This window comes from Drosophila busckii, chromosome 3L (genome assembly GCF_011750605.1).
Source record: "Drosophila busckii strain San Diego stock center, stock number 13000-0081.31 chromosome 3L, ASM1175060v1, whole genome shotgun sequence".
NCBI lineage: Eukaryota > Metazoa > Arthropoda > Insecta > Diptera > Drosophilidae > Drosophila > Drosophila busckii.
In genome coordinates this window covers 11,763,504-11,790,877 of record NC_046606.1, presented here as the reverse complement: position 1 = coordinate 11,790,877, position 27,374 = coordinate 11,763,504, and the positions used below count along the sequence as shown (strand labels likewise).

Sequence of the window (27,374 nt, the reverse complement as noted above, 5' to 3'; positions counted from 1 at the left end):
TATATTTAATATTTGTAGAAAAAATTATTAAATAAAACAGCATATGCTAAGATTTGATTTAAATTAAAAAGTTACTTGTAATAATAAAATTTATAACTGTATGTATAACTCAGTTTTATAGATTAAAATACTTTTTTTTTAAATTTTATATAAAGTATTTACTACTAGCATTTTTATAGCATTGTAGCTCTTGTAATTTTGCATATGCTTGCTGCTACAAATAATTTAAAATTATGCATTTAAATCAATTTAAAATAAAACAATTGCTTTGCATGCTTTAATAATTTTATTTTATATTTATAGCATTAATTATAGCGCTGTAGCTCTTGAAACTTTGAAGCTGCTTGCTGGCTATAAATAATCTATAAAATTTAATGTAGGCGCATTAATTATAATATATAAAGTCTAGTTAAATTGCAGTGTATTTATTCTTAGCTGTGAATATAACTTTGCTGCTAGACGCTTTACTAGGAAATAATTTTCTCTTCATACATTTTTTTTGCGCTTTGCCGTTTTCATCGTTGTCTCGTCTAGTTTACATCTTCATGTCGCTTTTTGTTGCACGGCACGGACGGACAGACGCACACTGGAGACTGTCAGGGCACTGTCACACCTGTCACTATTGTGGCTGATCACAACAAACGCTGACGGTGACGACGACAACGATGATGATGATGATGATGGTGACGACCTCGCCCAGCGTTGGCAGCTGCAGTTCTCAAAGCGAGCTGACAAGCCATAGTACTAGGTGCGAACGTCTAATAATCAACTTTGCACATGGAGCTGGAGCTGGAGCTGGAGCTGAAGCTGAAAGCTACACACGCAACCAAAGCAGGAGACGCCTCAGCTAAGCGCGTCAATTGCTTGCCACACAGTTGCTTTCAGTCTAAAGTGTTTGCTTTTCGTAAGAAAATTCGCGTTTGCGTTTTTGTTTCACTTTTTTTTCTGTTGTTTCGAGGTCGGCGAAATTTCTGTGGAAAGACCTTTGTCTGTTTGTCTGTTCTGTTCTCTGTGTGCTGCGGTCTCTCGTCAGCCCCAGCGCTGCGCTTTGTTTGCATAATTATTTTATTGTGCACTGTCAGGCACGCCCACAAAACTATACGCCCGACTGCGTGCCACATGAATATTAAAACAAAAGCGCTTGCAACTGCTTGCTGCAAGTTGCAAGTTGTCTTCAATGAAAACTTTCCAACGTCTAGACACAAAACACAGCGCGCTGCCCCCAAAATGTGTGAGCACTAACAACTGCTGTAGGCATTTGCTTCAATTAACATTTTCATATTATTTTTAATTAACAATTTTTGCAACTTAATCCAGCAGCTCAACAAACATAATCGAATCACAAGACGCACAGCTTTGGGGCAAGCTTCATTCATTCGCCTGGCTGAAGTTTGTCTAAGGACAACAGAACGTAAGGAGAGCAGAAGTGCTGCTAGACATGTGCATAATTATATTAGGCAGCCAGCAACTTGCAACATAAAGCGGCAAGCAGACAAAAAGGGTACGCCGCCGCTAATTGAGCGATAGCCGAGCCGTCCCAGACACTGCTGCAGGACAAAATTGAAGAAGCTACAAATGTTGGCAGAATTAAGAAACTTGGAATTATGTCTTGCAGACCGGAATAAGCGTCGTTTGTGCCAAAAGTTGTATGCAACTGACTGCGGAATACACTTTAAAAATAATCGAATTCAATTTTGGGTCACCGCTTTTGAGCAAAACAAGGCAAAATTCACCTCAAATATCAATTGAATTAATTTGTTATACTTATAACTAAAACAAGGCAAAATTCTAGCACAACTGACTGTGAAATAAACTTTGGGCAAAGCAAAAAATAATTTAATTGAATTCATTTTAGTCGCTGAGTTTTTGTTGCTTTGAGCCCAAGCGTGGAAAAATTCGAGCGTAACTGACTATAAATTACACTTTGCAGACTAACAAAGCAACAAAAATTAATTGAATTAATTTGAATGCTTCAGTTTGTCGCGCTTATAACTAAATCAATGCAAAATTCTAATACAACCGACTTTTAAATACACTTTAATAATAATCCAATTCAATTTAGAGACTAAGTATGTCTTGCTTTTGACCAAAACAAGGCAAAATTCGAACTGACTATAAATTACACTTTGGAGTACAACAAAGCAACGAAAATTAATTGAATTAATTTGAATGCTTCAGTTTGTCATGCTTATAACTAAAAACCGACTATGAAATACACTTTTGTATAACAAAATTAGCTTCAGCATATAAAAAAATGAAGATTCAGTTCAGAATGATGTGACCAGAGCAAGTTGAGCGCACATGACTTTGTTAGTTTTAAAATTAAGCTACTCAGTTTGTTTCGTCTGTCTGACTACGATATAATTCTACAAATAAGACAACTTAACTATTAAGTTTTGTTTATTAAGAATTACACAAAAGTCTGCGCTTTTGACACTTAAAAAATGGCAAAGTGTATATAGTGTACTGCACTTTTGCTACTTCTCCTTGCGATAACTGTAGAGCTCCACGCTGGTCTCATCACTGTGGTTTTCGTCTGCGCTGCTGCGTCGTATTTCATACTCGCATTGGATGCAAATATTTCTGATCAGCGTGCAACACTCTTGGCAATAGGCCAAGCTGCATAGGAAACAGATAAAGAAGCCGTCTACCTCCAAAACGCTGCAGATGAGACACAAGCGTCTGGCGCAGCGAAAGCGCTGCAGCCAGCCAAAGCTGCCGGGAAAGCCAAGCCGCAGGCGCAGACAAATGTTCAGCTTATGCTCAATGCGGCGTGCGGCAAGATTCAGTTCGCCCATGCGGCGTAGTGAGTGCAGCATTGAGAGACGCTCACGCCTGATGCTGTTATAGAGAAAGAGAATGCGCTGCTTTTCGCGCTTGTAGTAGAAATAGCTGCAAATGAAGGGACGCAGACGCAGCAGCGTTGTGCTCTTCCAAATGAGCAGCAGTATGAGCAAATAGAGCAGGCAGAGCTTGGCATAGAAGCTCGAGGGCAGCGCATGCGCTACAGGCAAACACTCCTCGTTGCTCAGCGAGGTGGAGACGCGCTCGTGTATGTTGAAGTTGCGCATTGTGGTGCGCAGCAGACGCGCCATCAAACCGGTGCCATTGATGCTGAAGCGTATTTCATGCTCACCTTCCTGCTTGTAAGTAATCAAAGAGCGTGAGCGTATTATACGCATTAGACGCACTACCATGACATCGAGCAGCAGGAACAGACAGGATGTGAACAGCTCCAGCAGCAGCTGCAGCAAATTGTAAATCAAGCTGCTGCACTCCACGCCGGAGCGACTGCAAAGCTGCGCAACATCCACATAGCGCTTACGCTCATAGTTATGCAGTGGCAGCACCACTGGCTTGTTGGCCTGACGCATACGTGCATCCAAATGCTTAAAGTAGTCGGTTAAATAATTGTTATCGAACTCTACATTGCCGCGATAGAGCGCAAAGTAGCGCAGCGATGACCAAATGACGCGTAATATAAAAAAACAAAGCAACTTTTCCAGCAGCTTCATTACAAATTGAAAAATGCGCTTGCGTCGTTGAAAATCTTCGGTAAACTGTCGCTGCGTTTGCTGCGCGCTGCGTAGCTGCGCTTTGGCTGCGCTTGCATTTTGCAGCTTGTAGCTTATTTCCAGTCCCGAGCTATTGCCGTACAGCTGACGCTCCGTGCTAAGCAGCTGCACATAGTTGTCACCAAAGTCTGCAGGCACCACCTGTAAACAGAGCAGTAAGTACTAGCAGTAGCTAAAAAGTTTGTTACCTTGCTAGCATTGCAAACTTTATCCGGATTGCCAAACAGATTGATTTTGCATATTATATCAATGCGATATGGCCAGCATATAGCTTGAGCCAGCCAGCTGGGAAAGTTGGTAGCACACTTGCGATAGCCCTGCCTGAACACCTGCTGGCAAACGCGATGTCCGCTGTTCAGCTGCTGCTTGCAGCGTTTGCTCATATTGCGCACGAAACGCGCTTGCGCCTGCGCCGGCTGCGGCAGCGGCTGCATCAACGTTATGTTCGACTTATTGCTCGCAGGCTCCATAGCTGCATCCACATGCTCCACATTGTACTTCAGCTCACTGAGTATTGCCTGCAGCTCCTTAAAGTTATCCTGTATTTCCTCCACATCCTGCTTCATATGCTGCAGCGTATTGGTAAACGGCTTTGCCATCAAATCCACACGCGTCTTGGTCAGATTATAGGTCAGTATAGTAGTGCAGCTAAACACACGCGCCACTTCACCCGCATTCCTCACCAAATTATCTATAGGTCCAGCTATGATCATAGCAAACGCCAGCGCACGCAAATAACTGCGCCCAGTTTTGCCCATCAGCGCTACAAAAATCAGCAGCGTTATTGCTCGCATATTGCGACTCAACGCAAAGATCGTAGCATTAATTATCAAATACATATAAAGCAGCGGCAAGTCCGGCACATAATGTCGAAATAGTTGCCTAAAATCGAAGCTCAGCGACACCAGCAGCCACAGCAAATAGCTCAGCAGCATTCCCAGAAAGAAACTGATTACTCCACGTATTATTTTTATTTTAATAACGTCCTCATTATCGCGTCCATAGACAAGACAATAAATCGGCTTGCCCAGTCGTGCAGTAAAGTTGCGTATGTTTCTGCATTGATGCATTTTTTTCAATTCCGTATTTGAATAAATTCTCAATATTTCACTTTCACTTCACTTTTATTATTGAAAAGTCAACGAAAAGTTGATTTAGCTTGTACTGATTTTATAAATTTTCTTTGTTCCAACTTCCATTCCTTAAGCATTTGTAAAAGTCTTACGAAAATTTTTGGACTAATCCAAACGATGAAATTATTGAATATTAATATCAAGAACTGAAGAGCTCTAGCCGAATAGAATAGAAGATCTTGCTGGAATAGTAGATCTTTCTTGAATAGTAGATCTTGAAGAGATTAGAGCAGAACTCAGTTACAATTTAATTCCGTATTACTTTCATCGCTCTTATCACTTTTCAATTAGCTCACTGTATTCAAAAGATTCTAAATATTTCACTTTTATTATTCAAAAGTCAATGAAAAGTTGATAAAAAGTTCAAACGATGAAATTATTGAATATTAATATCAAGAGTTGAAGAATTCTAGCCGAATCTTGAAGAAGTTAGAGCAGAATTCATGATCATAATGATAGTTAAAGTTAAAATTTAATTCTGTATTACTTTTATCGCTTCAATTCAATTCAATGCGCTTACTGTATTTAATTTAATTTAATTTAATAAAGTTTATTTAGCTTATATTTATTCTATAATTTTTCTTTATTCCAACGTTCCTTACCTTAAGAATTTGCAAAAGTCCTACGAAGATTTTTCCACAGAATTGAAGAATTCTAGAATAGAAAGAATAGAAAAAATCAGAGCAGAATTCAATGGTGTATGGTCATTATGATACGTGAAGTTAAAATTGTAGAAAATTATAATAAAATCAAAAGTTTACTAAGTATTTCTTAACTGCTGATCCTACAAATCGAACATTTGTGCATCGAAGAACAATAAGAATTAATGTCCAATGTCTGGTTGGCAAACCAATAATAACTATTTTTGTAACTACTGTCTGTCTGCTGTGCAATTTTCAAGTGTTAAGCACTGTGGGCAACTAAAATGTTAAAGCTCCAAGGTTAAGCGAGGATTAAACGCATAATGGCAAACAGAGCAGCGCAGTAAAGAGCGCGAACGAGAGCAGCAGCTGCATTTTAAGCGCTTACAAAACTGTCTCAGTTTTAAGCGTTTTATGAACGCAGCGCTGAGTGCCACACGCAGCTCCCAGACTGGTGGCTTTTGGTGCCGGCACCCGTGTTGTCATTTAAAAGCAGCAACCAATGCGCCTGGGCACTACAAATGGGAGACTGTAAATGACTGCAGCTCAGACGATGAGCTCGTTAAAACTGCCAGACAGACAAGAGAGAGAAGAAGAGAGGAGGTGGAGAGAGAGTGCGAGAAGATGCGCGAACATATAGTTTAATGTACGCAAGGTCCTTGTATAATCCAATTATAATAGAGAGACCCAAAGCGACTTTTGCACCTGCCTTTACCTTGGCGGCTGCTCCTAAAGGCGATTCTAAAATAAAAATTGATTACATGCGTGTGTGTGTCTGAGCTGGTGGTATGAATAAATTTACGCTGCACTCCCTGCTGCCAAGTTGTTTGTTTTGCAGGCGAACGTTTAAAAAATTTATGAACTGCAGCCAACCCCATGGAGCGGGCAGCTAGACATCCAAATTGCTGCAGTTGCTCGTCGTCGCGCTTGATGCTGCCACTCACTGCATATTAAACAGGCTTCGCTCACGGGCTGCAGCGCACTTCATCAGGCAAAGTTGTGCTAAAAAATTGATTGATCCTTGCCAAGTGCTGGGCGAATGTTTGGGACTCTGGGACTCAACTGGGGCGTTGAGCTTGACGACATCATCTGCGCATTGAGGCGTGGCACGCATTAAAACAATTTAAAATTCCAACTGGTCGCAACACTAGACAGCAGCGCACAGTGGTTTGAAATACAAGCGCAACTGTATAACATTTTTTAAAGCTATTTTGAAGCACTGTACCTGCAACTGTTTTTGGTTAGCGCAGCGTGTAAGCTTTAAATGCATTAAATTGTCAAAGTCTTGAACAGCGCTGCTAACAAAAAAGGCTACGCTCAGTTCGTCAGTCAGTCAGTCATTCGTTCATTCAGTCAGCCAGTCAGTCGTGTTGCAAACCAAATGAATGATGAATTGCCTGTCACTAGCAATTTTTGCAGCAGACAAAACACAGCTCCAATGTCGGCTGCAGCTTCACTGCTGCCCATTGTCGCCTGCCCACTCCCCTCTCCCTGCTTTACTCTAAGCTGAGACTCCATTCGACAAAACTTCAGCGTTGACAGCCTGACTGCTTCCTTGGAATTTGCCTGGAACAACAACAAATGTTATGCATCGGCCGCCGCCTTTTTGTGCAAATATTTTGGAGTTTTTGGTCAAAAAGTTTTGAACAAATTTAATTGGCCAGCGCATGGGGCATAAAATTATGAAATATTTTCTGCACAAAGGCATTTTGTTAACAACGTACAAAAACGCAGAACTTAACAAGGTAAGTAAAATATTTTTCAAATAAATACATATTTTCTTATAAAAAAAAAATAAATAAAAATAAAAAATAAATACAGCGCTAAATATAAAACGTTTACAAAGTACGCACTTAAATATTAAATTACATTATAAATAAATAAAAATAATAAAACAATTAAAATATAAATACAGCGCTAAATATAAAACGTTTTCAAAATTCAGCCTTAAATATTCGAATAAATTATAAATAAATGTAAATATGTGTATAATTTATTTTAAATTTTAAAAAAAATTCAATGCAGTTCTTTCTACACTTAATAAGTGAAGACTAGTTAAGTGGATTTACTAGCTGCTATAAATTATATAAGAATATGCATAATATATGATTTCCTACGAATATTCCGAATTTTTTTTAATAAATTTACCAAAAATTTAAAGCGCCTTAGCTAACGAACTTTTATCGCATTTAAGCAATCTTAGGCTGGCTCGTTTATAAGCCAATTAGCATGGCTAATAAAAGCAATAAATCAGCCAAGACAAAATTAGCCAAATAAAGAAACGCGCACAGTGCACTCGGAACTCGCCACATTTGTCTGCAAATTAACCCTGCCCTGGTCAAAGGTATGTTCCAGCAGAGTAAGAAAAAAATAAAGCCATGAAAATAAAAAAAAAAACTACAATATGAAAATGACATTAACCAAGCGCCGTCGCCGACGTTGCCAGACTGCGACTAGACCGAGTGCAGACAGCAGAACAACAACAACGACAACAACAGCAACGATGGGGAGAGGGAAGCGAGGGGTTGTGTCCGTGTCTACACGCAAAACCACTTTTAACTCGTTTACTTTATTTATGGCCATAATTTGTTAAGCAAAAGGTCGAAAACTAAACTGGGCGACAAAAGGGCACAGCAGCGAACTCGGCCGCGGCGCTTTGGCTGCTCTGCTCTCTGGCCAAGGTGCGATGCATAATTAAGATAATAAAATATTAATTAAAATTAAGTTACATATGCAAACAGCTAGCACACAAATATTTGCCGAATAATAAACGTTGATTAGCTTGGATAGCATGATAATGTCGAGTACTTTATAGCCCCCCTCAACGGCTGCGCTTCCGTTGATGGCCTCGTTATTGGCACTGCGCCTAATTAATTAATTAAAAATTCCTTAACCTTTTGTTTCTGTATTTTTTTTTTGTTTTATTTCCCACTCTCTTGTGGGATTTATGCAAATTCTCTAAATGCAAATGCCACATGAGAGCGAAGCGCACCTGCTCCCCACAACCCCCCATAATAAAACGGTTCAAAGCCCACCTCAGCGTTTGGAAGCCCAAAGGGTATTTAGTGAATGTTGCACAACAAACGCTGCCGCGGGCCCAAAACACACACAGCACAGTTGAAAATGTCAATCAACAATAGCTAAAGCAATGAGCTACACTAACTTAATCAAGGCATATGCAAATTCCAATGCCAATTGTCATTCAAAAGTACAACAAGTACATTAGAAAGTGAATTTAAAGTGTTAAGCAAATTTTATATCAAAATAAAAAAATATTTTAAATCTTTGCCTGTTTTATTTTTGTATTTTAAAAAATATTTTGGAATTGTTTTAGCCCTTTTTTTCATTTTTAAAAGCAGAATTGACACAAAAAAGTACAAAAAGAAACTAGAAAATGAAGAAACAAATGCATTAAAAAATATTTAAAAATGTTATATGTATTTTCATAATCTTAAAAAATAATTTATAATATTTTTTGAATTTTTTTGCAAACCAAAGAAGTCGAAAGTGAATTTAAAAAATTAGAAAAAAGTTATATAACATAATGTTAACTAAAAAAGTATTTTAAATCTTTGCCAGTTTTATTTCTTTTTTTTTTAAATATGTTGTTATTTTTTTAGTTTTCAAAAGCGGAAAGCTGCAAAAAAATTGTTTTAAGAGAATTTAAGCAGCAATTAAAAAATGCAGCATTAAAATTAAAAAACAAATACATTAAAAATACTTACAAATTTTATATGTATGTACTTAATCAATAATAAAAATTTTTAATATTTTTAGACTTTTTTTTGCCAGCTAAAGAAATCAATTGAATATTATTTACATAATTTATGCAAACAATTAAATGATTTTGACGCTTGGCAGCGTAGTCCAAACCTATAAACAATAAGCCCCTATAATTTGTCTGCCAAGAGTCGAAGTTTGGCTGTAAGAGCATTTCCATTCAGTCCAAGCATTTCTCACTGACATAACATATTTGGTTTTTATTTTTGAGGCTATTTTTTTTTTTGCTAACCTCAGCTAATGGATGTATGTTGTTTGCCTTTTGGCTTTGGGGCGTGCTCAACATTTTTTAAGCAGAGCTTTGAAAACAAACCCAAAAAGCGCGAAATGTGATACATTGTGGTTTGGGGCTACAAAGGTGTCGCATCTTTGGTCTTGTGCATAATTTATTTTCGGTTTCAGGTATTTATAGATAATATTTGTGTGTGTGAGCTTAATCACTCACACACAGATATGTGGGCAGCTAATTGGTGAACTCGCCTGGGAGGGCAAATGTCAGTCTAGCGCGAAGTGAAAGCGAAAGCCTCGAATTCTTTTTTTTTTTTGGGGGGGATATCAAACAATTGGAGATGTGCGTGCCCATGATTGATGAGGAGGCACGGCGGCGTGTCCAGTGTTTTGTGGCTGCATTAATTAACTAATTTAGTTTTGTATATATAGATATATATGTTTTTATTTGTTATTTGCAGCCGCAGGCACAAGCGCTTATCGCTGCTTTCACTCTATGGGCTTACGAAATATCAAATCAAAATGAAAAAAAAAAGAACTTTGCTCATAATTCAGTTAGTGGGGCTATCAATTTTGTTGTCAGTGGGTGGCGCTGCATTTTGACAGTTAAAACCACATTGTTGTTGTTGTTGCAATAAATTTTGCTGCATTTAGGCAACATTTTGTGGCATATTTATTTGCATTGCAGTGCACAGTGGGTCAAAGTTGTTGCTGTTAGTTTGCTTTTAATAAAAATTAAGCTTATGTTGTTTTTGCCACACTGTGCGCGCACACTGCATGCATTAGTTGCTTATCTATGGAAAACATTATGCTTATGCTCGGCGGCCAATCAAAACTTTGACAAATTTATGGCAAAATATGCTAATGGAACAGATAATGTTAAAGCAAAAAGCTAGAGTTTAATTTAAACTCAAACCACAAGTGCGGCTACTGTGCAGCTTATCAATTTACCTGATTTATATCAAATAGCTTACTGCCAATATGGCTACTGGGCCAACAACAAATTGTTAGCGCTGCATATTGTTTTACAATAATAACTCTTCACTCTTGACTCACATTTCATAATTCATTTTCAATAGACTCTCACTTTTCACACACAGTCGCTCTCGCTCACTCTCTATCTGTCTCGCTCACACCTTAAACATTGAAAAGCCATTAAGCGTTGCTACGCCCGCTTTGTTTGCCACAGCGAGCGGCATAAATATTGTGCACACTTGTAATTTATTACAAATTAAAAAATAACAACACATACGTTTTTCCAAACTGTTAACTTCAAAGCTAACGGAGTGTTCAGAGACAGAGCCAAGTTAATGTCTCTATATCACATTAGTGCTTGAAATAATTTGCATATTGATTGCTGTGGCGCAGGTAAAACATAAAAATGATAAACGCTGTAGGGAAATTGTTGCTGGGGAAATGATTTGTCAAAAGTTGAAAGCTGATACGTTTATTTATGCATATTGCGCCCGGAAGAGAAAACACACAGCACAAATTAAATTATAACTATTTTAATTTTATATGCAGATTTTGGAGACGAGAAATTCAATCTCATGCGTCCGGCAAATGCAAATCAGAGTCGAGTCAGCAACTAGAAAAGTTGGGAACAACACTAATATTTAACTTATATTTTTTTATAGCCGCCACATAAATCATGGCGCGTATATTTAAGCCCAAACTGTAGTTCATCATCAAAGCTGTGCGCACTTGATGCAGCTTGGACACGAAAATCCGCAACAACCACAGACTAATTAAATTAATTGAGGTGATTTTTGTCACACACACACACACGCATTTGTTAAAAAATTGTTGCACATTTTTTCATACTGTTTTTTTTTTTTTGGGCCTTGTTCATATCTGTAAATGCTCAACGCATGTAATCCATTGATATTAATGACCGAACCGTAGCGTTCGTTCGTTCATTTGTTGTTCTTGTTGCTGCTGCCGCTGCCGCTGCTTGATTGAATGGGTATTCATATTTTTTGCAAAAGCGGATAACGGGATTTGTTATTTATCAGCGGCAGAGAGAGGCAGCTGCCATTTTCTATATACACATAACATATAGCAAAGTGTATAGGTGTTTATAGTATATTTAAAGTTTTTTCTCTTGCATTAATTTAATATTAAATATTTATGCAAGTTGTCTAAAAAATAATATCTTGTAAAGACAGCAATAGCAAGACAGAGCGAGAGTGTATTTACTTAAAGTAAAAATAACTCAGCGATTTCCTTTGGATTAAACACGCAATGCAAATTTCAATGCTTAATATATTGCAAATTTTTCTTAATTAAATTGTTTTTCGCTAATATAAATGTCCTTTTTTTTTATACTTTTTTTTTATTTTTCAAGCATTGTATATTTATTATATTTTTTATTTTATGCATAAATATTATTATATTTAAATATTATTGCTATTATATATTTTTATTTATAACACAACATGCGTGACTTATCTTTATCTAAAAAAAATATAATGTACATATTTTTTTAGAACTTTTATTTAATTTTTGAAGCAATTTTAAATTATTTTATTTTTTTATGCAGCAAGCATTTAATTTAAGCATTTAAGATGCATAAAAATATTAAGTTTAAGCAAAAAATTGCTGCAATTAATATTTAAATAAGTGCAAGTGTCAAAAAAAATATTTTTAAATTTTTCTTGTGCACTTTTAAGCTTAAAAAATATATTATACTTTTTTAGAAATTTTTATAATGCTCAAAATAATTAAATATTATTTTATAATATTTATTTGTTCCAGCAAGCATTTAATTAAGTTTATAAATAATTAGGTTCAACTGCTGTACGTGTTGTAACTAATATTTCAGCTTTGCTTACGTATACGTAATATGCTTTTTTACTTGTTGTTGGCTGCAAGTGTCAACAACATGCGATTAATAAATAATGCCATTGAATTGGTAACGCAATCGCAAACGTTGAAATCGTTTGGCCCCAACATGGTGCAACATATTTTGCAGATGTTGCTGCGGCATGTGGCAGCCAACAGCACGGCAAAATGTTTAGAGAGTTTTAGCACCGCAGGTGGTCAACAGACGTCGATGGCGGCGGCGGCGGCGGCCAAAAGGCAAACACACACGGCAATTGGATTTGGCTACCGCTCCCACTTGCACTTTTTTTCAAATACACTTTGATATTTAATTTAAAAAAATGGTAAAGGGAAGCAAGTTGTAGGTAACAGGCAGAAGTAGGCGTGGCAGCTACAATTTGCTCAACACGCAAATGTGAGCAAAGCGTTTTAAGCTGACAAAAAAAATTCATAAAAAATCCTAAATAAATTAGACGAGTTGTGCTGCATTTTGGACGCAAAGTGTATATAACAGTTGCTTGTTTCCAACTTTAATCTCTTCTTTTTTTTAATGTGCTCCTAACCGTGTGTGCAGGATAATGACAGCTCAATAACAAGCAGCAGCAACAACAACAAGCAGCACTGAAGCTTGGTCATTGGGGGCGATTGTCAATTACGTTAACAAAACATGGCTCGCACTCAGTTTGGGCCTGAATGGAGCTGAGCTGACCGCATGTACCCGAAAATCATCATGTCAATTGCCAGGCGACAGGCCGGAACCAGCCAAACAAATGCAAAGCGGCCGCAGAACAAAGAGCAGCAGCAGCCCTTTGGATCAGGCAGCAGTTGCCAGAGCTGAGCGCGTGAGTTGAAGCTGCAGCGATAGTTTTAAAATTTGAATTTGAATTCAGTTTGAATTTAGCAAAGCAGTTAGCTTAATATTAATTAATTAATTTAAATGCAGCGCAAAATATAAATTGGCATTCAAAATATTTCTAGAATTTACGTAAATTAAATTCAAATATTTGAAAGCTTATTGAACTCTGTTCCATTTAATTTGATTTTTATTTCATTGCAGGATATGAGCATACGCTGGTTACTTTAAGTAATTGGAGCTTGGACTACAAGTCTTCATTTTAATTTAAAATGCGCCAGCGCTTAAGCGTTTCCACTGTTTGTTGTTTGGCATTCGTGACGCGTTCGTTGCAGCGGCGTCTCCTAACTCCCAACTCGAGTCTCATTTCGGCTGTAGACAAACGGCAGAGAATTGTTATCTAATGTCTAGAGGCGAAGGGTCAACTGCAGAAACAGCGCAGCAGTCACGCAGCGACGCCGACGCCGAGGCCGTTGGGGGAATTGAAATAGAAGCGAGCGAGGAGCGAGTCAAGTCGCTGCCGTCGGACGAGTAGTGTTAATAAATTTTAGCCTGGCCAACGTGCCTGGCCAATGCCCAAAATTAAGTTACGTTGCTGTCGCTGGCGCTGGGCTCTAGCTCGATTTGCAAATAAATTTGTTAAAATCCCCACGCGACGTGCAACAAGAAATATTTTATAATGCCGCCCCCCAGCCCCACCCACACCTACTCGCTGCCTGTGAAAGTTTCAGCTCTCAACGTGCCTGGGATTTTTCTGTAGCTGCTGCCGACAGCAGCAAAAGTCAGTCAGACTAATTAGACGTGTATTGGATTTGCATTTGGATTTTGGCCAGCGAGCGACGCTTTTTCTCCAATTGGCATTGTTAATGAGTAAATCCAAACGGGCCAAGCCAAGCCAGCCAAGGCAGGTAATTAGCATTTAAGTTGCCTGCCCCAAAGTGTTGCAGGCAAGTCGTGTGTTTGTTGTTGCCTCTGCACTTTTAAGTTTTGCCTTGGCAGAACGCTTAGCAAATTAGCATTGAGCATTGGCTTCCTGTCATGACATTTGGAGTGCTTTACTCTAAGCTGGGCTTACAAGCAAATTACAATATAAGTAGCCAACTAACAGTTTGAGAGAGAGAAGTTTACTTTTATATGCGCTGAAAGTTGAAAATCGAATGTAACTTTGGCAGAATGTCTAATTGAACTTTCATTTGGCCATTACTGATTAGTTTGTCCTTGTCTCTGGCATTTTCTCATTCTCGAAAACAAAGTCCTTTTGCATAGATCGATATTAAAACCCATGTATACAACTCTAGCATTGAAATACTACAAAGATTCCACTGAGCTCTATCATTAAGGCCTCAAATATTTAATTCAAGCACAAAAATTTGCATTTTGTTGACAAATATGTTAAGAAAAAAATGTGTAAAATAAGAAAAAATTTTCCTTAATATCTCTAAAATGTTTTAAGTAATTTTAAGTTTAAAAAAAATTGTAGGCCAACAAAATTTGCTTATAAATAAAAAATAAAATAAAAAAAAAATTAATAGAAAGTGATAATAAATAAAAATATATAAAAAAAAAATTAAAAAAAAGTGATAATAAATAAAAAAAATAATAAAAAATGTTTGACAATTAATTTACACTTTTTTCAGTGCCACATTGAGTTTCATTTATATGCAACAATATAATTTATAAATATAAGGCATATCTATATTTTTTAAATATAAGGCATCATGTATTTTAAATTTCAAGCTAACAACTCATATATTTTAAAAGTTAGAGATTTTTTCATTAGCTTCAACTTTCATTTTACGCTTCTTTTGTATGAGAATTCGCTCATTAGTTTGCAGCTCTCACACTCATTTGCGCTTTTGATTAATCACAGCCCATTTCCGCTGTTGCTTTATTTGTGCTTAACATATTTATATAATTTTCAATTAGCTGCAATATGCGCCTGGACCTGCCTCAAAAAAAAAGCTGAGCGCACTTTTCGTTCTCTTCAATAGCCGCTTGGCTCGATTGCCTGCTGTCATTGCTTGACTGTTGTTAATAAATTGATTTTTTGTTGCTGTTATGTTTGTGGTCGTTGACAACCTGTTCAGTCAATGTTGCACGTGCAACATTTTTTTATTTTTTCATTATGCTTTTTATCGCTTTTTTCACTGGAAAAGTCATTCTAATGCCAATTTTTCGTCGAGTGCAATGAATTTACAAGCAAGGCACACATGCTCTGTTCATAAACAAAAGCATAAAGGATACACATTAACAGTACATTGAGCTTGCTTTATAATAATAAGCGAAATTATACAATATTTCCTGAGCTAATTACAAATGCCAGACAAGTTGCCTTGTTAGTTTTTTGGTTTAACCTTTTGACAATTTAAAATTGACTGCCAAACATTTGCACAAAGGCTAAAGATTTATCTAGCTAGCGACACCCTGTGGTTCGACCCCACAGTACCACCCAACCACCCACCTCCTATTCGCTGTCTGTCTGCTGCTGTGTTTCGTGCTGCGCTGAGCTGAGCTTTGGCTACCGGCAACGGGTACTGGATACAAATCTGTGAATTTCAAGTGCATAACTTTGAATATGCAATGCTCGCTGCTTTTTTTTTATGTTCACATGCTAAAAGCTACGAGGCTACAGTGAGCTAGCAGTATGAATGTCTGGCGATATAATTTAGTTTAATTTAATTTGCGGCATTATGTGCTTGAAATTTCCATTTAGATTGAACTGCAGTCGCAACTTGAGGGCATTTACCTCTATGCTCTGAGTGCTGCCAAAAAATATCATCATATCACTTGGGCTGGCTGCTTTGATTGGGCCAACAAGCCAGGGCTAACAATTCGAGAGGCTGTGCAGTTTGCCTCTGTGGGCAATTTGCATATTCACGCTGTGGATAAAAATCAAAACAGTGGGTGCCACACAGTGGCAGAGCAAGCGCTCTGCTTACAACTACAACTACGAATAATAATCGATGAAGCGACAGAGAGCGAAACGCCAGAGAATGCGCCTCAATATGCCCGCTGGGCTCCAGACTCTGGCTGAAACTGAAACCCACTGAACGAACCAAACCGAATGCGCGGCCAGGCAAACAAATTTGAAAATGTTTGCTGAATTTCAATTGCTGACAAATTTGTGCCCTCGCCCGCTCCCGCTCCCGCTCCCAAGCAGCAAATCCAGGCAGGCAGGCAGCAGCAGCGCCGCAGGACAAGCGACTAAAACGTGAATCAGAATGAGAATTGCGATTTGGGGCGGGCGGGCGGATGACAAACGTTGAATGGGCAACGGACATTGCTGTTGATAATATTATTAGCACCGGTGAATGCCAGCAAATTGTCCTTAAGCATCCAACACACAAAACGAAATCTGCAAAATTATTTTATCAACATTTTTCGATTGCTTCCAGCTGAATGACAAGCACAAAAAAAAATTAATAATGAGTAGCCAGCAATACGTTCTGAAGTGTGGCTATGCTAATGATTATGATGAAGCTGCAGCTCCAAAATATGCGCTAAGCTTTCAATAGATGCTTTGAATTTATTTAAGCAATTTGAGTTTATGAAAGAGCTTTATAAGCTATAAATTAAATATATGATATATAACATAATAAAGAATTAAAAAAAAAAAAACAAAAAAAAATTAAATATTGTCGAAATACTCTGCGTGATTCCAATCAGCCTGTTACCCTCCCTGTCTAAAGTATGGGAGAAGCTAATTGCCAATCGTATTACTCTGATTATGAGTCAAAGCAGTATCTTGCCAGATCATCAATTTGGCTTTCGAAGAGGACATGGCACTGTCGAACAAGTCCACAGATTGGTAAAACATATTTTGCATGCCTTTGACGACCGGGAGTACTCCAATGCAGTTTTCATTGATATGCAACAAGCCTTCGATAAGGTATGGCATGATGGTCTACTATGCAAAATTAAAAACATGTTACCTGCTCCGTTCTATGGACTTTTGAAATCATATTTGGAAGAGCGAGAGTTTAAGGTTAAAGTTAGGAATACACAGTCGAGTAGCTACCTAATGAGAGCAGGAGTCCCGCAGGGCAGCGTACTCGGACCATTGCTATATTCGCTGTATACTGCTGATATACCCAGCCCCAACAATCAACATATGGTAGCTCCCTCCAAAGCTCTAATTGCCACCTATGCAGATGACATTGCAGTTATTTACAACTCTGGCTGTTGCAGAGAAGCAGCTAATGGCCTGCAGGAGTATCTTGCAACTCTCGCAGCTTGGTGCAAACAGTGGAACTTGAAGATCAATCCGTTGAAAACAACGAACACCTGTTTCACACTGAAGAAGTACATACCTAATACGCCTGAAATACAGCTAGAGGGAGTCACTCTGGAGCAGCCTTTGCAAGCAACATACCTTGGCATTACCCTGGATAAGCGCCTTACCTTTGGGCCACATCTCAAAGCCACGGCTAGAAAATGCTACATGAGGATCCAGCAAATGCGTTGGCTTCTAAATAGGAAGAGCACCTTGCCGCTTAGATGCAAAAGGGCGGCATATGCGCATTGCATCCTGCCAATCTGGCTGTACGGAATACAGATTTGGGGGATCGCAGCCAAATCCAATTATAAAAGGATCCAGGTGTTGCAGAACCGGACACTGAGGAGCATAACAGACTGTCCCTGGTATGTGCGCGGGACCACTCTCCATAAAGACCTAAAACTACATACTGTAGAAGAGCAAATTGGTAGGCACACAAGCCGATACAGTGAGAGACTCCTGAGACACCGCAACCTACTTGCTAGAAACTTACTTCCAGCTAGACCTCTGAGACGACTCAAACGGCAAGGCTTTGCCAAAACCATTAGGGGCCAATAAAGATGACATATCCATAATGTAATCCTCATATTGTATTGAGGTTTGACAGCTTTTATTTCAATTCGCTCAATTAATTTGCTTTTTTCTTCATCTACATCTACTATACAAAAAAAAACAACAATAATTACAACAATAAAATATTTATTTTAACTTCTTTAACTATTAATAACTAACACTAACAAGAGCTGATTTGGATTTTTGGTTTTCCCAACTTTGGCACGAATGATTGGGTCATGTTTAACACTCGCATATTATATGTTATAATTTTAATAATTTTGTATAATTTTTAAATTTAATTTTAAATATTTTATGTAAGCTTTTTCTTTTATTTTATAAAAAATTTAGTTTAAATATAAAATAAATTGTAATTGCTTAAAAAAGCTTTAAACATAAAATAAACTTTACGCTTTAAGGCGTCAAGTGTATAATAATTTTTTTAATATGTGCATACATCATAATTTTTACAACATACAATTCACATATATTCAAATTTTTTTTTATTGACCTTGTACGCATGTCGTATGCGTAATATTGCTGCTGCTTTTTACTTTAATGGTGCCTATAAATTTTTAGGCATTTATGTAAATAACAAACAGCAGCTCAGCAAATTTGCTTGCTCTTAATGCAATCTAAACAAAGTCGACCCACTCCTAGGACATTTTGACAGTATATCAATTGTGGTGTGGGTATGTTAGTGCGTGTATTTAGAAATTCATTGGCAAAATGCAAATATTTACATATGTATAGGCAAATAGGCAGGCAAGCCACTCAAAACTAATGTACTATGCATACGCCTTCAACTTTGTCTAATTAAACTGGTTCTAGCCCCAACCCCAACCCCATTCCACCCTCTTTGTTTCACTGCCAACACAAACATTGCATAAATATTCAATTCAAATTATTACTATGAATATTTCCATTATTTCAATTCGTTTAGCGTGCAAAACTTGTTAGACATGCCTCAGAATTTTAGTTGACGTTGCAATTTTGCTATCCCCCACTCAGTCTCAGCCTCTCAGGCTAACATCAAATGAATTTGTAGCTAACTTGGCTGTCAATAGCTTCAACTGCAGCTTAGGCAATTAAAATATAAAGCAGAACTTTTGCTGTTGACTGCAGTTTTTAAAAAAATATTTTTACATATAAAATAGTTAAAGCAGCTATAAATTATAAAAATCAGCAAAAATAATCCTTAGCAGTAAAAGTCTTAAAATTTTTGATAAAGCTAAAAAAAATACAAATACAATTTTCAACTTACTGATTTTTTTAAACAATTTATACAATATTTTTTTTACAAAAAAAATTTTTTAACTAAAGCTGCTATAAATTAGATGAAGCAACTATAAATTATAATAATCAGCAAACTAATCAGATAATGCTAATCAGCAAAAGTCTCAACAATTTTGATGAATTTAAAACTAAAACAAATAAAATTTTTTAAGTTTTTTTAAACTAAAGCGGCTTACTGATTTATTTTTTAAACAATTTATAGAATTTTTTTATACAAAAAAAAAATTTTTACTCAAAGCTGCTATAAATTAAGATGAAGCAATTCTTTATAATAATGAGGAAAATCAAATAATTCTAATCAGTAAAAGTCACAACATTTTTGATGGAGATGAAAATAAGACAAAAGAAAATCTTTGGACAGCAAATTAAACAATTTTTTTATACAATTTATCATTAAGTAAAATAATTTTATTCCAAATAAGCATTCAAAAATTGCATAAACTTTTGTCCAGGTGTACAATACAAATTTTACGTATCGAAAAAAAAAATAGAAAACGACTGAACAATCTACAATTTTCTCATTCACAATCTAAGTTTGGCTATAAATATTAGAAGAGCTCTTTGGTTCGTATTTAAAACTTGAACTCTCAACACGTTGGCCACACACATAAAATCATGTGTGAGGCTATTATTACGTTACCTGTGTAGCGTTAACAACTACAGAGAGGTCGAGACAAGCATAATAGACATAGAATTGTGGGTGGGTGGGGTTGGGTGCTGTGCAATGCATTTGCTGCTGAGCATTTGATTTGTCACCCAAGGCGTGCAAATGATAATCGAAAAATCACTCAACTGTGTATGTCTGTCTCGCTCACGCACTACTGTATGTGTGTGTGTGTGTGTGTAAGCTGATTTGTCTGCTCGCTTGACTAGCTAACTCTTCTGTGTCCAGAGCTGCTGCTGGTCTGGTCTGGTCTGGGCTGTTATCCTATCTGTCCCGCAACCAAATCGTCTCGTCTCTGGGCCTGCCGCCTGCATTTCCGTATCCGGTTTTTGCTTTTGACACCCAGTGTAACTGGCTCGACACTTGTTTTGTGGTTCGTTGCTATTGTGCGTAGGTGTTGGCCACCTAGACCAGCAAAAAGCTGTGCCTGTGAAAGCGAGTGGAAGTGCACAGGGCACAGGGCTCAGGTCCTTGTTTCAATCAAGGCTTTTGTACTTTTCATTCAGTTCGAAGCAAGATGCTGCAGGCAAAGCGAGAGACGCTGTGATTTGAGTGTTTGCTCAAGTTGAAAGCTATCAGAGCTATATCTTGTCTAGCCTTAAGGCCAAAACATACCCAAGTAATCAAAAATTATGGCAACCAGGCTCAAATTTATGTGCCATTAACGCAAAGTGCGCTGCCCCGCAACTAGCAGTTGATAGAGTCGACTACACATAAAGCAAGTTCATCAACAGAGCGAGCGAGACAGAGCGACTGAGAGCGAGCAGCTTAGTCTAGCTGCCTACCTCGTTTAAATTAAAATAGTTACAAACCCAAGCACTAAACAGACTTTTGGCCAACAGCGCAACTTTATTGGATTTTCAATTGTCACCAGTCAGCAATGTTAACGTTAGTGCGTCCCTTGCTCACCCTACACAAAAACCGCAAAGTGTATGCAGCCCCTTGCACATTCATTCATTTCAAATGTGCGCCCAAAACTCATTTGCCGCTGCTGCCACTGCTAATGACGATTGCCCACAGTCTGTCTGTGTGTATGTGTGTGTGTGTGTGTGTGTCTGTCTGTGTGTGTGGTAAAACCTTTCATTGATATGCAAGCGCCCCAAAGTGTTGAAATTTTCAGCAAAGTTATTGTTACCTCGAAACATTCACTTGAATTTGCATTTTAAAATGTCAAATTAAAAAGCTAAATTAAAGTTGACCGACTTAGCTGTGTGTGTGTGTGTTAACTGTAAATAGTTATGGCTTATTTGCTTAAGGCTCAACTCTTTGCATTTACAGCTTGGCAAATTATGTGGAAATTCTATTCTATTGAATGAAATGCAATTTTTAACAAAATGTATAGGCAAAGTATTTAATTCAACTCCATTTTAATTGAATTTTTCTTATTGTCTATATTGTTTCATAGCCTCCAGTCTTTAAATTATTTGTTTAGTTTTATTGCAATTCAATTCGATTTTAATTGAATTGAGTGCTGCAGAATTTTTCTTAGTAAAAGTTTCACAGCTCCTAAGCCTTTAAATTATTTGTATAATTCCAATATTAATTAAATATAACATTAATACTTTATGCATTTAATTTTATAACTTTTTGCCTTTATCATTATTAGTCGATTTTAATTGAGTGCTGCAGAATTTTTCTTAGTAAAAATTATTGTTTCATAGCCTTCAGTCTTAAAATTATTTGTTTTATTGCAATATAAATAAAATATTTCTTTAATATTTTATGCATTTAAGAATTTAATTCAATTCGATTTTAATTGAATTGAGTGCTGCAGAATTTTTCTAGTAAAAAATATTATAATTATTTGTATAATTCCAATATTCCAATATTAATTAAATATAGCATTAATATTTTATGCATTTAATTTTATAACTTTTTGCCTATATTATTATTTCATTACTTTAATATTTGTTTCATTTAATTTAATTACATATTTTAATAATATTTTCTTTTGTTTATCTGCAGCCTAATGCATCTGTTAATTTACAGCTGCTACTGTTAATTATATTTATTACTAAGTGCTAACCCCCGCGTCCAAAGTCAATGACCGCGCAGGACATGCAGCTAGCAAAGGATAACCAATTACTCACCCACACGAACTTGCAGAGAAACTCATTAAAACTGCATGAATATAATAAGTTTTCGTTTGATTTATAAGCACACTCATTTATATCTCAAAATGAACGACCCTTGCACCCCCCGCTTAGCTGCCCTGCTAAGTATTTGGCATATGGTCGATTCGCTCGACAGCTTTAGCTCCCCATTGCATATGCGAACTGTACGGAGATCAGCGCAAGCTAAAAATCAATAACATTAGGCTTAGGTTAGCAAAGCAGCAGCGAGACCATAAACGCGCTTGTGTGCAAATATTCAAGAGCATAATGCATGACTGCCCATTCCCTTGACCCTTGACTCGCCCCCAAGCACAGCCAAACACACACACACACTTTTGGCAAGCGGCTAAGACAATAATAAATATAATGGAGCAAGAAAAATTGCGTAAAAGCGTCAAAAAATTATAGAGAGCGGCCCATAAATTGAGCCAGCTGGACGCATGTGGCTGCTGTCTTGGCTTCCTTATTGATAATTATGCAAGTAGTAGTAGAAGAAGAAGAAGCTTGCAGCTGAGGGCAAATCCTAGACGCGTGTCGGCATTTGGCATTGTGCAAGCATTTCCGCTCGCAGGGGGCGCAACCACCCCCAAGCAGCATCACCCACTACCCACCCTAAGCGAACTTTGAGCTGTTGCATTTAATCGCCGCTTTGTAGTGGGAATTGAAATTGGCAACGGACTGTAACTGATACCAACTGGTCGCGTTCACTTTCTTCCGCCTCTGACTAATGGACAGCGACAAAGAGCAGCTGCGGATTTGCAACAAGCGCCTGTCTGCATATGCTGCAACTAAAATTAACATAAAACTTCGCTCAGTCAACAAAACGCAAAAGTAAAGTAAAGCTTCCTTAAAGTGTCACATGTCAGCGAGACAAAGAGAACAGCTCAGCTGGTTTTTGTGCTAGAAATTGAAAAATAATTGTTTTGTGCAAGTTTTCAAAGAGACAAGAGCAACGACAAAGTGAAGCCAAAATAGCAAGTGAAAAATTATTTTTATATTAAACCTTAAAGTTTTTATTATACAAATAATTTTTCAGTCTTATCATAATAATTTAAAAAAATATTAAGATAATGTGCTACTAAACTAAAAACCTGTAAATTTTTATTAAAAAAATAATTTTTAGTCTTATAATAAAAGTTTGAAAATAATATTTAAGCTCAAAAAAAAGTTTTTATTAAAAAAATAATTTTTAGTCTTGTAATAAAAATTTTAAAATAATATTTAAGCTCAAAATTGAAAACTAAACTAAAAACCTGAAAGTTTTTATTAAAAAAATAATTTTTATTATTAATATTTAAGATCAAAATTGAAAACTAAACTAAAAACCTCAAAAAGTTTTTATTTAAAAAAATACAAATAATTTTTAGTCTTTTATAATAAAAATTTAAACAATCAATATTTAAGCTCAAAAATTGAAAACTAAATTTGATTAAAATTGAAGGAATAGATTTTTATTGACAAATTGAAACCAAAGTTTGAATTATTAAAGTATAATACTAAAAATGGCAGCATATGGCAGTTGCAATATTAAATTAATGTTTTTATTCAATAATTTCTTGTATTTAAATAAAATAAATGAGAAGTTAAAACTTATAGCTAAAATTTGATTACTTCAAAAAGTCGAAATATTACATATTACGAAACCTATTACATATATTTTATATAGGAATATCATGCGTTCTAATCAAATTTAATCAAATCTAATGCTACATAAGCTCACTCTATATAATTTTCGGTACCCCAACTAAAAGTTTGTGCTCAACTTCAAGTTTGCTTTGCATTTGTCACTTTGTGGGGAAAGCTTTTGATATATGAAGCGTGAGTTTGAGCTTAAAATAAATATGATGCCCTTCTTGGCTAAGAGAGCTGCAGCACTTTTTTTTTTTTTTTTGACTGGGGGTATCATTTACATAAGTCCATAAAGTTTAAGTCGCATTAGAGACGCAAAGCCAAGTAGCAAGTGCCGCCCCAAGTGAAAATATAACCGAAAACAAGGCTGAGCTACCCGCTTCGGTTTGTTTAGTTGCCCATGGCAAATGCAATTGAGAAAAAAGGCGGCAATGAGCCCAATAAGCAAAATACACTTGGCTCTAACAATAACAACAACAAGCGGTGAGTAACACGAGCTTTATGACCCGCCAGGTAGCATTGCTGGTTGTTGTTGTTGTTGTTGTTGTCGTGCCACGTGTCGCTGCACGTTGTTATTTTAAAATTTAAACAGCCATGAAATAAAATATACTTGGCTGCAACCCCTGCCTTGGCTCAAAGCAAAAACAAGTCGAAGCAGGACGACGCGTTGGGCGTCGCGCATTGAATCTAATAGAAAAATGTTATTTTAATGCAGACGACGCGAAGTTAGAGTTGGGTGGGTGTGTGGGTTGTTTATGCCACTGCGAAGTACTAGCAACAAAATTGGATCAAGGTCTGTGCCACACGCCGGCGCTCGCTTCGATTTGCATGCGCCACACACACAAGACTCAAAGTCGATTCGAGTCGGCGACCCTCAGCGAAAGAGTTATCGCTTGTATTGCATAAATTGAAATTGCTGCTGCCACCAGGCGGCACATGATGAGCTTGCCACGAAGCAGCGGCGGGCGGACGCATGCATCATATGTGGGAATTGTATTTACAGTTCACTTAACAAATGCGCATATCGCACACAGGCAATGCCCAGCACTGAAACAGCAATAAGCATATGCAGCCCTGGATTTAGTAGCTGCGCTTATATATAGCCACAGAGCTCGCTCTATTTGGGGTTCAGCTCAGAGTCCAACAGCTGGAGCTGTTGTTACTGAAGTTCAAGGACTCACTGAACCTTAACACATAAATAGACGACCTATGCGTAATTTAAGCAGTGAAAGGTGTGCGTTAAGTGCTCATTAGTAGGCGAGAGAGGGGGAGAGAGCCAAAGAGTGTTCAATTGAGTGTACATGAATCTAAACAGGAAACTATTTATCAACAGCAGACCAGTGAAAGTGACATGGATTTGCTTTAAATATAAAATTAAGTGCATTTTGCTTTAACTCTTACAAAATAATAAATTAAAAGACCGTTGTTGCTTCATTTTTGCACGGTTTGAATTTAAGTTATGGCTTTAAATATAAAATTAAGTGAATTTTGCTTTAAGTCTGAACAAATAATAAACTATAAGACCGTTGTTGCTTCATTTTTACAGGGTTTGAATTAAATTATTGCTTTAAAATATTAAAATTAAGTGCATTTTGCTTAACTCTTATAAAATAATAAAATTAAACGACCGTGTTTGCTTCATTTTTGCTGGGTTTGAATTCAGTTATGGCTTTCAAATATAAATTATGAATTTGCTTTACGCTAATAAAATAATAAATTAAAAGACTGTTGTTGCTTCATTTTTACTGGGTTTGAATTGAAGTTATGGCTTTAAATATAAAATTAAGTGCATTTTGCTGAAACGCTTACAAAATAATAAACTATAAGACCGTTGTTGCTTTATTTGTACAGCGTTTGAATTGAATTTATGGCAATTTGTTTATAGTTTGTTTCTTAACTTAATTTCAATATTGTATTTTAATTAGAATTGTACTTGCTTAAATCTTTTAATTTCTTTCTCTCAGAGTTGCCACAGAAATCTGCAAAGAGTTACGTCTAAAATTTCTTAGAGTAGAATTGTAAGAGAATTTATTGTTTGGCATATTTAGTTACAGCATTTTAGAGTTGCTTGCCATTTATATCTAGTGGCAACTACAAGAAAAATTTGTCACACTAAAGTGCTGATTTTGAATAGCAATTGGAATTGGAATCTTAGACTAGTAAACGCTTATGCATATTTTTGTACAGAGTCTAGTTGAAAATATGTCAACAAATTTTTGTATTTTACACCGAGCTGAAGGCCTCTGCTGCCATAGCCCAAAACCCAAACTAATTGTTAGCTCTTCATTAATAAATAAAAAAATTGTATTTTAAAGCACATTAATTAAAAATTGTTTTATTTTAAAACAAATTTTAAAGCCATAAGACTTGCGTTACTTTTATATACGCGGTGTACAGCTGAAAATATAACAAGAATAACAAGACATTTTAAAGGTAAACTTTATATTAATTCAAATTTGTTTATATTCAAAGAAATTGTAGCCTTACACATTGAAATTTTCTAACTTAACTCTTTGATATTCTTTTTCTCAGAAAACACAGAAATTTACAAAGAGTTACGTTTAAAATTTCTTAGATCAGAGTGAAAAATAGTAAGAGAATTTATTGTTTGGAATATTTAGTTACAGCTATTTCAAGTTGTTATATTAATTCATATTTATTTAACATTAAAATGTTATAAACTTTAGAACTGCTATGAACTTTATTAATAGGTTCGCATTAAAAAACAACTTGCCAGTCAGTTTAAGTTGCTTTAAATAAATTTCTTTAATTTGTAGCGCAATCAGTTTGACAACTTTAGTTCCGAACTTGCATAATTAGTGCAGAACACGCAGCTCCAGACTTGAGACTTAACATAGCAAACACAGATAATTGCCAAGTTGACATTGTCAGCGTCGCTCTCGCTCTTCCTCTTTCTCTCTCCAACTGATCAATTAGCTGTGATATTATCGTGACATATTAATCGCTCAGTGAGCGTAGCTAAAATTTAGTAAATGTCTGTGTCTCGCTCTCATTTGGTTTGCTCGTTTCGCATTAACACATGTTGACAAAGTAAACAGGATTTTTGCTAAGCCAAACCAATATGCTCACCCTCCCCCCCTCTCCTCGCCTTATCATACTGCCCGCCCCCTTTGTGCGTCTTAGTTATAGGCGAAAAGTAACAAATTGGCAGCTTAGTTGTTGACATTTTGGAAAATTAATGAAACAGGCGCAGCGCATCAGCCTCAAGGGCATTACACGTATTACACACCACCCCACCCACCCCCTTTTACTTGCTAACTAGCACAATTTTTATTTACCGCATAATTTTGTTTGCTGGCTTTGGCGCTTTTTGTTGAAAAATTTTTGCAGCTCGTTTTGCTTTTTGCATTCACGTGCAACTGCACACATAATTTAATTAAAAACTTGTTGGCTCTTTCCTATACAGTTTAGTGCCTGCAAATATCAAAAAGCTTACACACACATACAATACGCATATGTGTGTGTGTGTGTGTGTGTTATGCCAGCCAAGCATACTAACAATTTTTGCTTGCATTTATTTGTATGTGCGGCTGCCTTTATAAAATATTTTTATTATATTTTTTGAAAAGCATGCAGCGGCGCTTAAACAGAATTTAGTGGGTTTATTATGAACCACACACACACACACACATGCATGTATTATATGAAAATGTTTAAAAGAAATGCAGCTGTAAATAAAAATAGCGCGCGCCTGCTTTTGTTGTTGCCACACAAGTTGATTTAAGCCAACAACAACAGCCGCAGCGACAAAACGCAAGGCTTGGAAAAAATAAAACACAAAACACACAC

General features: G+C 36.6%; 1 protein-coding gene across 1 annotated transcript; it reads right to left on the bottom strand.

The window, feature by feature from the left end:
• Nucleotides 1-2,416: 2,416 nt before the first annotated feature.
• On the bottom strand, nt 2,417-4,686 carry LOC108599023 (protein sneaky). The gene is made up of 2 exons (XM_017985804.1): nt 3,764-4,686; nt 2,417-3,716 (listed from the first exon to the last, which is right to left on the bottom strand). The coding sequence occupies exons 1-2, from the start codon at nt 4,643-4,645 to the stop codon at nt 2,478-2,480; spliced, it is 2,121 nt and encodes a 706-aa protein (XP_017841293.1). The 5' UTR covers nt 4,646-4,686; the 3' UTR covers nt 2,417-2,477.
• Nucleotides 4,687-27,374: the final 22,688 nt, after the last annotated feature.

Bases quoted from the DNA above. Each gene is read 5' to 3' on its own strand.
- LOC108599023 (XM_017985804.1), bottom strand. From the start codon at position 4,645: ATGCATCAATGCAGAAACATACGCAACTTTACTGCACGACTGGGCAAG. The intron at 3,717-3,763 runs GTAACAAACTTT...CTCTGTTTACAG, and splicing joins AAGTTTGCAATGCTAGCAAG to GTGGTGCCTGCAGACTTTGG.